We start from the raw sequence: 17,086 nt of genomic DNA on the forward strand, positions 1-17,086 counted from the left end.
GTGAAATTACACAGGAGAGGCACTGCAAATTACATCTTAGTCCTCCGAAACTAAGATCATGCATCTTATCTTGTAATATCTCGGAGGTCGCAGTTTCGATTCTTCGCACGATACAAACAACTAATGAGTAAGAATGATTGTATTTCTCTGGGTGTTTTCTATGTATATTATATATGTATTTGCAAAAATGTAATAGTTGTCCAGTATTCATAACATAATCTTTGCTTAGCTTGGGAATAGATAGCGCTGTGTGATTTGTCCAGGGAAAAAATACATCAATACAACTTATAGAAATACATTTCAACTATTGTATTATTCTGTCACATTATTTTAAATGAAGAAAATATAGGATTTTTTATAACAAAAATAAGTTATTGGACGTATAAGTTTTCTACGAATAAAGAAAAAACGCCAATAAGGCGCCTAATAATAGATATTGAACTGTTTTGTCCTATTCTCTGGAGTTATTTTATGCTATTTCTTGATTTAAAAAAGAGGTTGTGCAAAGTCTTTGTGTTAGTACCTCTGGCTCACCTATTTTTGTCGCCAAGCAGCTATTGTACAAATACGAGCGAGCGAATCATGAATGGAATAAAAAAAACCACTGTATCGCTCGTACTGTTTATGACTATGTCAGAGCTTTTCATCGGGTGGGCTCAGTTTGTTTGTCAGGGGATCAGTTTGTTTGCCATTTCAGTTAATATACACATCACATTTTTATTCCTACACGAAAGGTGCTTATTTCTCCTCAATAGGCCAGCAATGCACTTGCATTTCCCTTGGTATGCCACAATACTTATTTACCATCAGGTGAGCCAGAAGATCGTTTGTTATAAATGTGCTATAGAGACACCGTATGCGAATGTATTAACATACAAATCTTTGACAAACATTTCTCAAAATAACAATGATGAGTAATATAATAATATATTTGTTTAATTTAATAGTTTTATTTTTAATTTTATTATAAGCAGATGAGTTTCATTAATTCAAATTGAAAATTGATAAATGATTTGTATTTTCCGGAATTTCATTAAGGATGGTAAATGTTTTTGACATCATTGCGAATTAATTCAACGTCAAAACATTTGTATAGTAAGCTATGATATCTTATATTTAATTTATTGAGCAAAGTTATAGGTAGGTAGGTACATAAATGAAATTAATTTTACTGAAATATTTCAGTAAAATTAATATATTTATATAAATATATATTATATTTATATAAATATATATTTTTTATTACTTTCCCATTTATACTATAACAGAATAGCAAATATTTATACAAATCAACTTAAATTTAAGCATTATTGCATTAAGTAGATATTCTTATTTTTAAATCTACCGTTCATTCCGAAAGCTGTATTATCACAAAAAGAATGAGCAAGTAAAGTGTTATCCTTTTATCAATTGTTGTAATTCTACATTTATAAGTTGAAATGTGTTAATATAAACTAGTAAATAGCACAAATTGATTACAGTCTAAATAATAAATACACAACCAACTGGTTGAGTGACTAAATAAGAGTAAATCAATGTAGTGATACTGACGGATGAGCCAGCAATCACTGCGCTCAATTTATCATTATAGAAATAAAACTGAAATACTATTGCAGAGGTATTTCTTATATATATTATACATTACTGTTAGCTTATATATTGACTCCAATTATTACCAATAAAATTTCTAGCACAATTATCCAACGTAAAATTGACGTCAAATTCTAATACACAAACGTGTAAGCAGATATCCGTCAAGCAAAAAAGCAATTGCTCTCAATACAACGTACTGCGCGATTATAAACTACACTACTAAAAATATTTTATATAGATTTGTGGGTGTGTTATGATTTTATTATAGACTAGCTGTTCACGCGACTTCGTCGGCGTGGAATTTAACTTTATTTTTCTAAAATATAAGTAGCCTAAGTTAATCCTTATTACATCAGCTACCTGCCAATATCGTCCCGTCCCGTCAAAATCGGTTCAGCCATTTCAGAGATTAGCCGGAACAAACAGATAGACAGACAGACAAAAATTGTAAAAAATCATGTTTTGGTGTATGTACCGTATTTATATTCATATGCATGTAAAAACGGTTATTTCAATATTACAAACAGACATTCCAATTTTATTTATATGTATAGACTAGGGGTCTGCCCTGGCTTTGCATGGGTATTTAACGTTTATAATTCACACAATACATATTAGAATAGTACAGAAAATTCTTTATTAAAATAAACTTAATTTTAGCACTTTTGAATAGACATCACAATTTTTTAATCTACCGAGATCGGTAGGTTAAAAATTTCTGAAAAACTTCAGAAATCAATCATGAATGAGAAAGAAACTTGCGTCTTTTAAATAATCGTTGTAACTTTATATTTTTAAGTCGAAACGTGTGAACAAACTACCAACTAGCACTTATTTATTAGAGTTAAATATTAAATACACAATCAAATTACAACGGACCAGTCCCTACGAACACCACTCGCTCACGAGTATGACGTATGATCCAGCCATCACTGGGATGTCCTCTACAGGACTGTAGTGTAGGTACCCGATAGATATACGATTTTTTGGTATTTTTTTCACATGTTGGGTTATCGAAGTTTTCATATGGATACCTATCGTTTTTCATAATATTTTACAGTCTATATTCATCAGGATATCCGTAAAATCCTAATAGTATTTATATCTAAATATATATAACTCAAAGATGACTGACAGAGTGATCTATCAACGCACAGCCCAAACCACGCGACGGATCGGGCTAAAATTTGGCATGCAGGTAGATGTTATGACGTCAGCATCCGCTAAGAAAGGATTTTGACTAATTCTACCCCCAAGGGGATAAAATAGGGTATGAAATTTTGTATGAAACTTTGTCAATTTTAAACCGATCGGGCTGAGACTTTGCATGCATAAAGATACCATGACGTAGGCATCTCCTAAGAAAGTTTTTTTTTTATAAATTCCACCCCTAAGGGGATAAAATAGGGGATGAAAGTTTATATGAAACTTTGTCAATTTTAAACCTATCGGGCTGGGACTTGCATGCATAAAGCTACTATGATGTAGGCAATCCCTAAGAAAGGAAACAAAAATAAAGCCCCAAAAACTATACCTAATTAATAATAATACTTCTTAACGCGAGCGAAGCCGCGGGCAAAAGCTAGTTTATTCATATTTTTTTCATATCAGTTCAGTAATTTCGGAGCCTATTTGATGCAAATAAACAAACAATCAAGTATCTCTTCTTTATAATATTAGTATGTATAGATATAGAATAAGAAAGCTCTAAGATTAACCGACTACTATTTTAAGGCGATCGTGTCGAAAATAAATCCAATTTATCATCATAGAAACTCAAACTGTCTCGAGTTAAATTTGATTTGTAACTTGATGAAATAAAAATGATACGCATTCACTTTGTCTTTTTTAACAGTCTAGAATATTATCATAGGGTTACATTTTATATACGACTAGCAATCCACTCTTGCTTTACTTGGAAGAAGATACGAGTATAGATATATGTGCTCGCACGAAACAAACGTTTGTATATTGAGTCAGTTATTTGAGTCTGAGTGTTTTCCATGTGCATTACGTATACGTATGTATTTAGAAAAAAAAATTAACTTATCATTTTTACGTCATCTGTCAAGTACCCATAACAAAACTTTGCTCAACGTAGGACAAGATTGCGTCGTGTGAATTATCATGAAATATTACTATTATTATATCAATTGTCTAGTACCCACAATAAAAGCTTTGCTTAGCTTGGTACTATTGATATTTATCTTCGTATTATTAATAGATGCCGTTTTTTAATTGTCCAGGATTATTATTACTACTAGCTGTGCCCGCGACTTCGTTCGCGTGGTTACCCTGTTTTTGCAATAATTTTCCCTGATGCTTCGCTTCTATTCGTCGTGGCGTAATGTTATATAGCTTAAAGCCGTCCTCGACAAATGATAATAAGAAAAAAATAATTTTTCAATTCGAACCAGTAGTTCCTTAGATTAGCAATAACATTCAAACAAACAAACAAACTCTTCAGCTTTATAATATTAGTATACATAGATTATTAATATAGATAGCAAACTTAGACACCTACCATCTAATTCTATAAGTTTTTCTGCGATGGTGCGCCCATCCCATGGATGTGCTGTGACGAGTACTTTATACGCACACCCAGGTCGCACAGCGCAGGTTTCAGCCACGTGGTTCGTGAACGCAGGCACTATCCACCACGTTGCATCCTGTTACACAAAAAAGGCGATCTTAACACGTTGAAGACCGCATGCCCCATACTTTAATTGAAATAAATCTAGAGGTTAAATAATGTCTGCTTCAAATTATTGTATATTAAAAACATGCTTAAAAAATAATATACGTATTTAACAATAAAAAAATGCAGTATACTTTGTATTTCTGTTTCATTTTCTAATTCTCCTAATTAATTTAACATACATTTAAACTAACAAAATTAATTAAATTACCTAAAATAATACGCTTTAAATTACAAATTTAAATTAGAAATGACAATTATCACTAAAATTGGCCCGTCTGGTACCCTAACGCTGGCAGCATTTTCACGCTGAATTTCTAAAGAAAATAAATATATCTTTACTTAGTATAAAATGATATCAATTCCTTTGTCTGTTCGCTAAGATCTTTTAAAGTATACAACGGATTTTAATGCTCTTTTTAGCGAGAGATACAGTGATTCAAGAGGAAGGTGTATGTATAATGTATAATACATGTATACCAGATGAAACAAGCCCTCCCCCCCCCCTCTGGTTTCCCTCTGGTACACTAGTTAAATACAAAAAATGAAACTGTTCCCTGACTGATGAGAAAATGTAATTTGGGGAGTTTGTGAATGTAATAGAACACAAAACAAAAATATTGACATTATTAATCTATGATTTGTATGCACTAATTTGAGACATTTATATATAAAGATAGTTTTTGAATTTGTCATACTGAAGAAACGTGTAATTGTGCGTGGTTTACATGATCGATTTGTTTCTGTATTCTGTACTGATCCTCGCCTGAGGGGAAAATTGATTCTCTATAAATTCTGTTTAACATTGTAATATCTCACAATATTTCTTACGTGAATGTATACATGCAATTAATTGAAAATAACTGCGCTCTATATAACACACCATACTTAATTTTACTACTGAATTATTGTAGTCTGAGTATAGGCAATTTTGTTTCTTTATGATAAATCAATTGTCTTTTATAAGCTTCGGAAACAATAAGCAAATGTGTTCAACGGCCTCGATGGCCTAGTGGTATAGCACACCGCCTTACATCCGATGGCCGCAGATTCGAATCCTCGCACCGCACAAACATTTGTATTCATAAGTATGATGTTTGTATCAAACTTGGTATTTTCTATATTATGTATATATTTACAAAAAAAATGTCTATGTATTCATATCTATAACACAAACTCTGGTTAATATGGGACTAGATGGCACTGTGTGATTTGTCCTGAGATATTGTTGTTATTGTGTTTGTAAATATATATACAAGTATGTTATGGTATGTATATACTTACCCCAGGAATGTTATATTCGTAGCACATTGGAGTTTTACAGTCAATGGTGTTTGTGACGCTTCTGACCTCCAATGAAAAATCTCTCGCTGGTGGTCCTGTCCAAGAACATTTAATTTCATTCACAACTTATTAAACAATTAAATTATTAAGCACAGGATTGACATTGTTCATTTTTTGCATATATATGTAGATACAAAACATTCTAATTGAGAATATTGACTAAATGTTAAACTTTTGGCTACGGGTTGAAAAATGATAAAATATATCTGACAGCGTAAATTTAGGTAAAAACTATCCTTTGTACCCGTGATACAATCCAATGACGTTTAATAATGCCTGATGGCATTCTCTACCAGTCAACTGTCGCGCTGATCAGAGATGGTGCAATTTTATAACAAAGATATTAAGATAAATAAATTCAATTACTATATATTAAGTAAAGAAATATATATGCAAAATACATAAGGATTATACACAATTTAAAAATACATATTCATATAGTCTTTTGGAATATGTCTTATGATTGTCGTTTGGTTGATTACTTTCTGCATCGATTTTGATGGCCCTCTCTATAAAAATGACCCTAAAAATATTTTTTTTTTATTAATAAGTATTTTTGTTTTTGTTTATTCTGTGTGGATTTAAATATTATTAAACATTATTATATCCTAACTTTGAATCTATAACCAGACGTAACGTTTTCTAACCGCCTGATCGAGTATCTAAGGTACATACTACATTTGGTTATCGTCAAGATAAACCGAGTCGCTAATTAATAGTTTATGTTAATAGTATAGTTTGTTTAATATATCATAAAATCTTATGTCCGAACGTTTGGCCATATTTATGGGTTCACCGTCGTGTAACAGATTTCAGAGAACTTGGTTATCGTCTCCACATTACACAGACCGTAGCGTATAGTAAACTATATATAATAAACATTATAAAATTATGAAGTTTTCAGGATACATCCCGTATGTTTTGTTTATTTATTATTAACAAAGATTCAGCCGTTTGTGTCAAAACGTAAAATAATAGCTTCATATTGTGCAATATGTTATCTATCTGTACACACCCGTATTTATGAGGATTAAAATAATCACTCTATGTGAATCATATCGGTTTAATATTTTTTTATAGCACGAAGTCATGTACTATTTCAGGTTGACCTCCACGTAGTTCTCCGTGAAAACCATCGTAGTAAATTACCCTTTGTAAAGATGGGGTCACTGAGCTGACCTCATGCTCATTTTAACATCCCCACTGGGATCCCGCAAGCGTTTTACCGTTAGCGCATGTGAGAACACCATTTCATATCAACCATTAAAAAAGTTCAACTCACATACATTCAACTTTCGCATAAAGATCACGAGCGAAGCTGGGGCGATTCACTAGTAATAAATTAAACTATTTCTTCACTTAAGTCAAAATTTGCAATGTATAATAAAAAAAATGTATTAAGGCAGCCTAATATCAAATAAAAAACCAAAACAATCTTGTAGGAAAAATTAATGGCTTACAATCAGGGTTGCCAACCTTAAGACATTTAGCCTCATACGAATTACAAATATTAGAATAGAATAATACGAAATACAAATTCTAATAAAATGACATACCTATATTGCCTCAATTTGGCTACACTAACTTTGTACATCATAATTTAACCAATTTTGTAGGTCAAAAATAAAATCTTAATGAAATGGCCTCATTCCGAAGACCAAATATGTCATACTTATACGAGGATTGTTATACGGTTGGCATCCCTGACTTACTTCTACAGTAGCACGCCTAAATGACCTTTATTTACATGGGCCGTAATTAATCTACATTAATTGCTGCCCCTGTTTGTCCTGCGACGCTACATCATTTCGTTGATATAGACGAATATATACTTCTATATGTTTGTATGTATGATTTTCTATCGTTCTAATGGAAATAGCAAACAAGCTAATGGCTCACCTAATGATAAGTGGTAAGAGTTGTCTATGGATTTTAAGAGCGTTATTTTTACGTAGTAATCGGCATGTTAATGTGTTACAGGTAACAATGGATTTTTAGCAATAGACATTTTTTTTAAATTAAGTTTTTCATACAGGTTGATAATATATATCGGCGCTGGCATGATTCGGGAATTGTACTGTCCCAAAATCTTTGAAAATAAGAGTTTTAATTACAATTATAATATTTTCTATTACTGTGAAATGTAAGTGTAGAATTAATATTTATAGAAACCATTATGATTAATTTGAATTAATAATTTTTGATCGAATAATAAGGCACTCAATTGTCTGCCATAATTTATTACAGAAATTAGGGCAGTCAATTGACTGACAACATCGTTAACATAAACCCTAATTATAATAACAAAAACATGCAATTTAATAACTATCATTCTTAATAGTATTTTAGAGAATTATAACAAGCTCGGCTTATTATAATTCTGAAGCAATTAGGTAATTACGAAATCTATAATCATAAAGAGTCGTTAAACTGTAAGCGAGTACATGAGCATTCGCTCTGATTGGTCAGCACACTAGCGCCCTCTAGGAGGGGATAAGCAAAGTCTTCTTGTACTCGAACACGGTTGAGGTGAGCAGTTACTGAGTTACCATCTTACAGAGTTACACAGTTACGGAGTGACTGAGTCACCGTGGAGCCAGGTTTGTACTGGCTCACATGACTTTGTAAGTCATGTCTGCTTAGAAATAATAATAATAGTTAATTACGAATGAGTGGTAGAAACAAAAATACAGTAACTATCAAACGTGCTTACATTAAGTTTGTTTCATTATAATAAAAGTTAAACAATTGATATTCTTGACCATTTGGTCGAGAATAACGGTATTGACGTCAAGTGACTAACATAACTATATCTAAAATCCTACGTGACTGCATCTGCTACGACATATACGAAAAACTTTCACTATCACAAAGAATCAAAATGGAAATCTGAAAATAAATGTCGAAATTTTCATTCGGTATTGATAAAGTGACCGCGCAGTGTATATCAATATTTTAGATTATTCTACTTCTTTGTGGTAATTGTTGTTATCACTTTTTCTTTCTTTTCTTTTCGACATAGTATACTCTTTTACTACTAACACTGTATTATTTATTCCTAATTAAATGTGGTTGTATCAAGTGCGTTTACAACGACATCGATGTTGATTATTCCTCTGACTACAGAAAACTTAAAATTAAACAAAACTATTTTTGTTTATGTAATTGAAATGACAAATAAGCTGACGACCCATCTGATTATAGACGTCGCCTACATATATTGAAGCACTCACTTTTTCTTTGCCTTTCCAGAAGACTTAGGGTCAACGCCTAATCTGTAACCTACGACCAAAACCCAGCTTACAAAGCTAGCTATTTGGCAGCTGAATTCATGAAAATTTTATTATTACTAGTGGTCGCTTAATGGCCTTATATTAGATCATATGATTTTACATTCACTAAGCCTATAGACAATATTAAAGACAAACAATATTAATTTATTCTCAATTTTACCATAGACTTTCACGATAAACAAAAGAGTAAATATGCGTGTATTAAATACATGGTAGTAAGCGTAATGTTTTTTTTTATTATTTAATATATTTTTAGGTCTTATTAAAAAAATATTAACATTCTACACTCCTTCTTTATATAAATTATAAGCGTGCAAAATTTCATTCTGCTCCATCCATACAGTTTTAGTAAAAAGAGATAAAATTTTTTTGCTTTACGTATTAATATGGCGGTTATTACCTAATGACGGGCTCCACGTAACGTTTAGTTTTAGCTCGTGGTCTGACTCCTCTAGTGGTAGCGGGTAGACCTGTAGATCCTGCGCCTTGCCAGCATACTGCACCGGGTGCAACAGGTCTGGTGGGTCACCTCTATCCTGGAACAATTATAAATAATATTTAACATTTTAATAATATTTAAGTACTTGGTGGTCCAGAGGTTAATCCGCCGCGCCTCGCGCGCGTCGTCACGCTCGCCCACGGTGCGTACACTGTCCTATGGTACGGCTATGATTTATATTATCACAGATAATATAATATTACATAATATTATTGAGTATGACTGTTTGTATTTTTTTTTACGGATGTCAATGTAATGGTGCACCCGCCTGCGCTAACGGTATACCAGTGGAGGATGATAAGATGAGCATGAGGTCAGGTCAGTTAGGCCATCGTGACAAATTCACCAAGAATTGGAACCTCGTGGAGGACAACCTGATAGGGTACATTGCTAGCAATAATATCATCAGTCCTCATTACTCGTAATCCCCTTTCCCCCTGACTGTTTGTATTTGTCTGGTTAATTCCTTTGTACCTTATATATGTATTTTGAATAAAGTATTTCTATTACCTCCAAAACAGCTAACTGAGGGTTAGATGACACTGTGTAATTGTCCAGGATTGATATTATTATTATATATATGTTTAATCGAATCTTAACTCAATTTATAGTAAATTGTGTCTGTCCGGTTAAGCTATCGAAATCTGCACTAGCGTTTATGGAAGTAATTTTACCTTGTATTTGTAGTTCTTACTCTAGAAAGACACAAGTAGTTTCAAGTCTCTAACCCCTATAGTAAGGGAGTAACGAGGGTGACAACCCTTAACAAGAACATTTTCTTTCTCAGTACTATGGAAGACATCTTGATGAATGTCTCCTTCTACGTCATCCACTAATTACTATATAACATTATGCTGCTTAAAGTGTATTACAGAACTCAAATATCTATTAATAAATAGATAACACTAGACAATTAACACAGCGCCATCTATGTAAATATTTAGATATATATATATATATATATATATTGTAAATATATAAATAATATACATATAAAACACCCAGACCGATACAAACAATTATACTTATGAATACAAATGTTTGTGCCGTGCGAGGAACTAAACCCGCGACCATCGGAAGTAAAATGGTGTGCTAAACCGCTAGACCACCGAGGCCGTCAAATCTATACACTTTAAGTTAGTTAATACCTATATTAATACTTTAGTAGTTTTCTATATTTATATTATAATCTAAATCAGGCATTGATAAAATACAGCAGCGTTTGTACTCTGTACTAACCAGTTTATCAGTTTTCGTGATCAATCAAACAAGTCTATTTACATTTATGTAAGATTTACACACAGAATGCACGGGTTGAGGCATGTTTATTTATTTATTAATTTAGGAATCGAGTGATTAATCATATTGTTGTATTTTTTTAAGGAAGATTAATTCAGTTTTCAGTAGTTTTGAATGTTACTAATCATATTTTATTGTTCTATGGTAATTAATAATCTTCACCATTAGAATCGAATTCATGACCATTAGTAAGGCGGTGTGCTAAACCGCTAGACCACCGAGGTTGTTTTGTTAGTTCATTATAACAGTGGCTGTCTTATATACATTCTGCCTAACGCTACACTTAATATGAATTTATAGCACATTTATGGAACGTTTCTTAACAAAACTAATAAGTAAAGCAAATGTCAGTTATATATATACATATTTTTTTAAATAAAGTATAAGTCATCAATATAGCGTAAGCATGTACTCTGTAGGGCTCAAACTACATTACGTAACTCATTCATTCATTCTAATTTAAGAGCCGCGCTCTTGTTGGTGGAGTTCTTGCCATTTTCCACGATCTTTCATCAATCTCTTCTCTTCTCTTTCTTTCTTTACTTCGATAATATTATTCATAAGTTCGTCGTATCTTATTCAGTTCCCCAACAATTTTCCCCGACTATTCTCAATAATATTTATGATATGTCTCTTTTCTTTAACCCTTTGCAGTACTTCTTCATTTCCTCTAATTCCAGCTAATTCTTGCCGTCCTTTTTATATAGTTACATACGTAACTATATAAATATATTTATATTTATCATATAGATCATATAATATGTACTAAAATTATATGAACTTACGAAAAGCGACCAAGGTTGAAGTTGTAAACTATCCTAAAGTTAAATGAGAGAAGATTTCTTGAAATAAACCATACCACAGTTTTGTGTCGAGAATTGCCTACTGAAGAGCAGTAAACACGCGAAATATGAGGCACCTTATCTAAACAAGACATATGTAAGGATATTCGTAAAGTATTTATTTGTAATTGGAAATGCAAACAAGCTGACGTCCCAGCTGATTGTAAGTATACATATGTTTTCGCAGTAAGTAATAATGGCATAGTGCAAATTCAAAAATCATTTATTCATGTAGGACATTTTAGCCGCTTACGAATGTATTTTTTTTTTATTATAATTTTTCCTCTACCATCCAGTTCACTCCATAGATCTGGCACTTGCCTGTGCTAACGATATACGATGACGTGGCACCAGTGGAGGATAATGGAATGAGTATGAACTAACCTAATCTAAACTGGACCTAACTTCAGGTCCAATATGTCGAATTCAACAGCAATTGACTATTGACTCTCCCCTAAAGTTATATTAAAACGTAATATTTACGATTGAAGTAGCAAGAAATAATTTTTTTCCATCACAATGGCGACAAATAACTTGTTTGCCGTATGCTTTTTGTTCAAAAATCAAAATTTTAAAATCATGTAGGACATATTAGCCACTTATGAATATGTTTGAAACAAGATTACGACCTATTGTGTGGTGATGATGATGATGATGATGTGTTCTCGGCTGATTTCGGCCAAGGCACTGTCTTCAACTCCGGTTTTGCCGTTGATATGCTCGCATGTGATTTATGTAGCCAATTTTATTTGTAAAAATCCTCGCATCGCGGGTATGACAACACATCGTTCCCATAATTATAGCTGATAGCAGCTTTGGTCGGCTTCCAGCTCGTCGCGTCATCACCCATTGGGTGGTAAACAGCGACTGTAACCTATGGACGCCTGAAACTGCAGATCTTTTATGAGTCTGTTTCCGACCCTAATGTACCCATTTTAAAATATTGTAATTTCTAGAGAGAACGTTAACAAGTAACTCATTCAACAAATTGAGGGTTCGCGAGAGGAAATTACTCTGAAACCGCACTGTACGTGACTATTTAGGCTCTAGGGCAGTGTTTCCCAACGTGGGGCCCACACCCCACTGAGGGGTAATTTGATTGTTAAGGGGGGCACTTTGAAAATGGACTCTAGTAAAATTATATAGAATGTGAATTTTTCATTATATGTTTTGAAACTTTATTCACTCTTTCAATAACAATTTCGTAGTGATTTCTTTCTAAAACCTATTATTTATATTCTGGTTTAGCGGTCAAACACCGCTTACGACCGATTATTTATACATTGATTGTTTGTATAGTTTCCTATGTATAATATGTATGGATTTACAAAAAAAAATATCTATGTATATGTATCAGTTATCTAGTACCCATAACACAAGCTCTAGCTAGCTTAACTTGGGTCTAGATGGCTCTGTGTGAATTGTCCTGAGATTATTATATTATATTGCATAGGGGGGGCATAAGATAAGAATTTTAGAGAGGCTAGGATGGGGTATGGCACTAAAAAGGTTGGGGACCGCTGCTCTAGGGTTTGCGGTTGATTACACCAGGCGGGTAGTTCTCTATTTAAATATATTTCCCATAAAAGAAAACTATTTTATTTAAATATTTATAACAAGAAATAAATAAACAAAAAACATCATACCAAGGTATATAATAAATACATAATTAAATTATTATACGGGTTACTTAATTTTTACCTCAGGAAATAACTCTAAAAAGTAAATACCCCTTATGCGTCTCAGACCCTACCGCATTTAACAAAAATATCTAATGACCTCAAAATATCTGAACAGATCATCATAAATGAATAAAATCCACGTCGATTAGCTTTAAAACAAAAACAACACATCATAATCGGTAGGAGTTACGATGCCACAGATAGACACAGATATGCAAACAATGGACGTCAAAATTATAAATCTTTTTGCGTCGAGGTTTAAATAAGATGTACAAACAATTATGTAGTTATATCGTCTCGAACTATATTGAAAGGAATTGATTCTTTAAATAGGTATAGGCTAAATATAGCGCAAGAAATTTTTGATTCGGCAGCCTCTGACGTGTGAAACACGTCATTCAGTATATTAATCAGTCAGTCGGGCAGATAGTCGATCAATTATCTAATTGGATGAATCCTACCAATATTATTAAGGGATGAATTTGGATGTGAGCATGTTTAGATTCTTCAATGATATGAGAATGTACTTGAATGAAATTTCATATAGGTATTTATTATTGATCTGTATGATAAAATTCTACTCCTATTTGAGAGATTCTTTTATCACTTAAAAGCGATAGCGGCGCACAAAATAAGGTGGCGTAAAATCTGAAACTGAATGTAAAAAAAAAACATGAAAAATATTATACTATATTTTTTATTAATTGACAAAATATAATATACTTATATGCTTTACCAATTTTAATATTATTAGGCAAAGATAGAGGTAGCCGTGAATTTCTGGTCAGCACAGACGGGGAAATGTTAAGCTATGCTACTAATTAAAAGATATAATTCCAAAGTGACATCGGCTATGTATCATGTAAATGTACCTATATATGTATATTTAATACCTACTTCTTTTTATTATTATTTGTTTCTAGTCATTTACTTAAATGTACCGGCCACTTAATCTCTTTGCCCTGTGGTTGACTGGTAGAAATTTTCTCAATGTGTTAAGTCCGCTATATGGTTCCTTATTTGTGTGTTTTTGCATTAAAACTTTAATAAATAAATATAAAACACACAGCGTTATGAGCACCTGGACAAGGTTGTCTAGTACAATATATCGGATATGTATCCGATATTTTAAATTGTTTTTATGTAAGGTCTTTTAAATCTTCGAAGGCCGTTGACCGTCACTAATTCACTATATCGACCAATAGTTATTTCGTTAATCCATTACGTTGTATACAACGTGAATTAGGATATTATCAACAATATTATCATATATAGATAATAATGAAACATAACTAAACAAACACAATTGATAACTTTATAACATGACTGTATCTAATGCCTTTGTAAGCGGATACCTATCTATATAATTGTTTATTAGAATTATAATAATAGGTATCTGTCCAACATCCTTACACACTAGCCTCAAGATATTACAACCTCACCCACTTATTTTCATACTTCTTAAAAAAGCTGTAATTCTAAACACATGTATTATAGAATAGTCCGCAAATTTTTGTCATCGTAATCATTTCTTTTATAGTTGTCATTGTTTGGTGATTATCACCCGCAATTACAAGTTTATCACCCCATCAAGGTAAGTTAACCTATTTTCGCTAATTATTCAGAATTTGACGGCCTCTGTGCTCTAGCTGTTTAGCACACACTATTCTTCACACGGTACATACATTTGTATTCGTGAGTATGATTGTTTGTATTGGTGTCGGTGTTTTATATGTATATATTTACTAAAAATTTTATCTATGTATTTATATCAATTGTCTAGTATCCATAACACAAGCTCAGCTTATCTTTGAACTAGAAGGCACTAAATTCATATAGTCCTGAGATATTAATATTGTTATTATCAGCCACGATGGTTTTCAGGGCCCAGTCGACTTGTCCATACATTGCTATACTTGCAAGGGGACCATCAGTCCGCATTACTACGTATAACCTCAAAGCATATTAGGTACATAGAATAAACTAAACAGCGCAAATAAGAGTAACTAATAACCGATTACCAAATCGGTTCTCTTAGTTACTCTTGATTGCGTTTGAAGAGTATCTACTGGACAAAACTGAATTGGATTGATATCAACACTGAGATTAGATTGAGACGACTGAGATCATTTAGTGTTGTTTAGGGATGTTAGGTAAATATATAATAGTAAATGACCAAGTTTTACCTTCTATCAAGTTAACCGCTACCTTATTAAAATATCTACTAAAAAACTAAGTTATTTAGTGTCTATTAATTAATTAATATTTTTTTTTTAGATTTAGACACCTAAAAATCTCGCTTTTTCAATTTCCATTTTTCAGTCGCATACAAAATATGTTTGTGTAATCGGTACCTATAGCAGAAAAAGGTGATGACCCACCTGATAGAAAGTGTCATTATCGTCTATATACATAAACTGCAATACAAAATTTAATTATGGTAATATTCATGATACCCTATCTACATTAATTTAATGGAAAATATCGCACTGTATTCCTTATATATTCCATAGCGATTTGCTTGCTCGATAAGTCAAGTCAAGTTCGACTTTTAAATGACCACTAGATGATTTACATATAAATAACCCTGGACAATGAACACAGCGCCATCTAGAACCACGGTAAACAGAGCTTGTGGTATGGGTACTAGACAACTGATAAAAATTCTTAGATATTTTTTTGTAAATACTTACATAATATACATAGAAAACACCCAGATCAATACAAAGAATCATGAATACAAAGTTTGCACCGTGCGAGGAATCGAACCCGCGACCATCGGAAGTAAAGTGGTACGCTAAACCGCTACACCATCGAGACCGTCAGGCATATGTGAGGTTTATACGATAAATACCTCATTATTAGTGCGTTGCTATAGATGACTAAGTAATTACTGACTTCGAGAGTGTGGCTAATTTCATCCTTCAACTCACAAGGCTAGCTGCATGGCGGTAGAAATAAATACCAACACCAAATACAAACTGCCCAAATATTTACCATCTTCACACAGTTTTCAATGATTTAGACGAATGTATGATTTAGACGTTATTTGAAATTGTGGATTAATTTAAAATTTTATCTTCGAATAATATCGTCTCGGGAAAACATGATAAGTGATTTAGATATAGCATTATAAAGATATCTCTTGTTATGTACGTAAATTATACTTATATTATTGACCACAATAATTAGTATCTAGAAATATTTTTAAATTCGGTGGGTGCCGTATAAATGCGGAAACTTAATTTGTATTGAATATCGCAATTCTCGGATAAATTATATGTTAACATAGTTTCGATTATGTTTTGTTTTTATTAGATAATGTACTACGTACTATGTCCTTTTTCATTCAATAAAGGAATACGTCGTTTTAATAGAATACTATGAAAAATATATAAATAAACTCACATAATTAGGCCGCGGTCTGTCGTGATAGGGATGGGAACCAATTGAATACGGAGGCGGTATCCCGGGGCCGGGAATTCCCGGAAATCCCGGCATTGTTTCCGGGAAATAATGCTGTGCGAGACACAATAATATAAACCATTTGCACTGAAACAATAGCAACACAACCACAAACATTTCCTCGCATTAAATCACACATCAGTCATACACATGGATACACAACAAACCATCACTAAATCGTTATCGTTGGATACACATCGATATTATTCACTCGTGAATCAGATTGATGCTTTCTATTTATAACGAATAGTTATTCCTAGTATATGTATTAAGCGTGAAGATTCGGGAACGATAATATGTGAACATGTCAGTAATCGAAAGTTACGAGCACGTGTTTCGCGTCGCGAATATGTAATGTTTACCGATTACGA

At 32.6% G+C, this 17,086-nt stretch overlaps 1 protein-coding gene across 1 annotated transcript in view; it reads right to left on the reverse strand.

The window, feature by feature from the left end:
• Positions 1–16,763, reverse strand: part of LOC131844637 (fibroblast growth factor receptor 2-like) — a 138,423-nt gene extending 121,660 nt beyond the window's left edge. Inside the window, exons 1-4 of the mRNA XM_059193578.1 lie at positions 16,659–16,763; positions 9,329–9,464; positions 5,576–5,670; positions 4,118–4,262 (exon numbers count right to left, since the gene is read on the reverse strand). Coding sequence (XP_059049561.1) covers positions 4,118–4,262; positions 5,576–5,670; positions 9,329–9,464; positions 16,659–16,751 — 469 coding nt within the window. The 5' untranslated portion in view covers positions 16,752–16,763. The remainder of the gene's footprint in view (positions 1–4,117; positions 4,263–5,575; positions 5,671–9,328; positions 9,465–16,658) is intronic.
• Between the last annotated feature and the right edge of the window lie 323 nt (positions 16,764–17,086).

This window comes from Achroia grisella, unplaced genomic scaffold, assembly GCF_030625045.1.
Source record: "Achroia grisella isolate CSIRO2021 unplaced genomic scaffold, CSIRO_AGI_Agris_v1 utg109, whole genome shotgun sequence".
Classification (NCBI taxonomy): Eukaryota; Metazoa; Arthropoda; class Insecta; order Lepidoptera; family Pyralidae; genus Achroia; species Achroia grisella.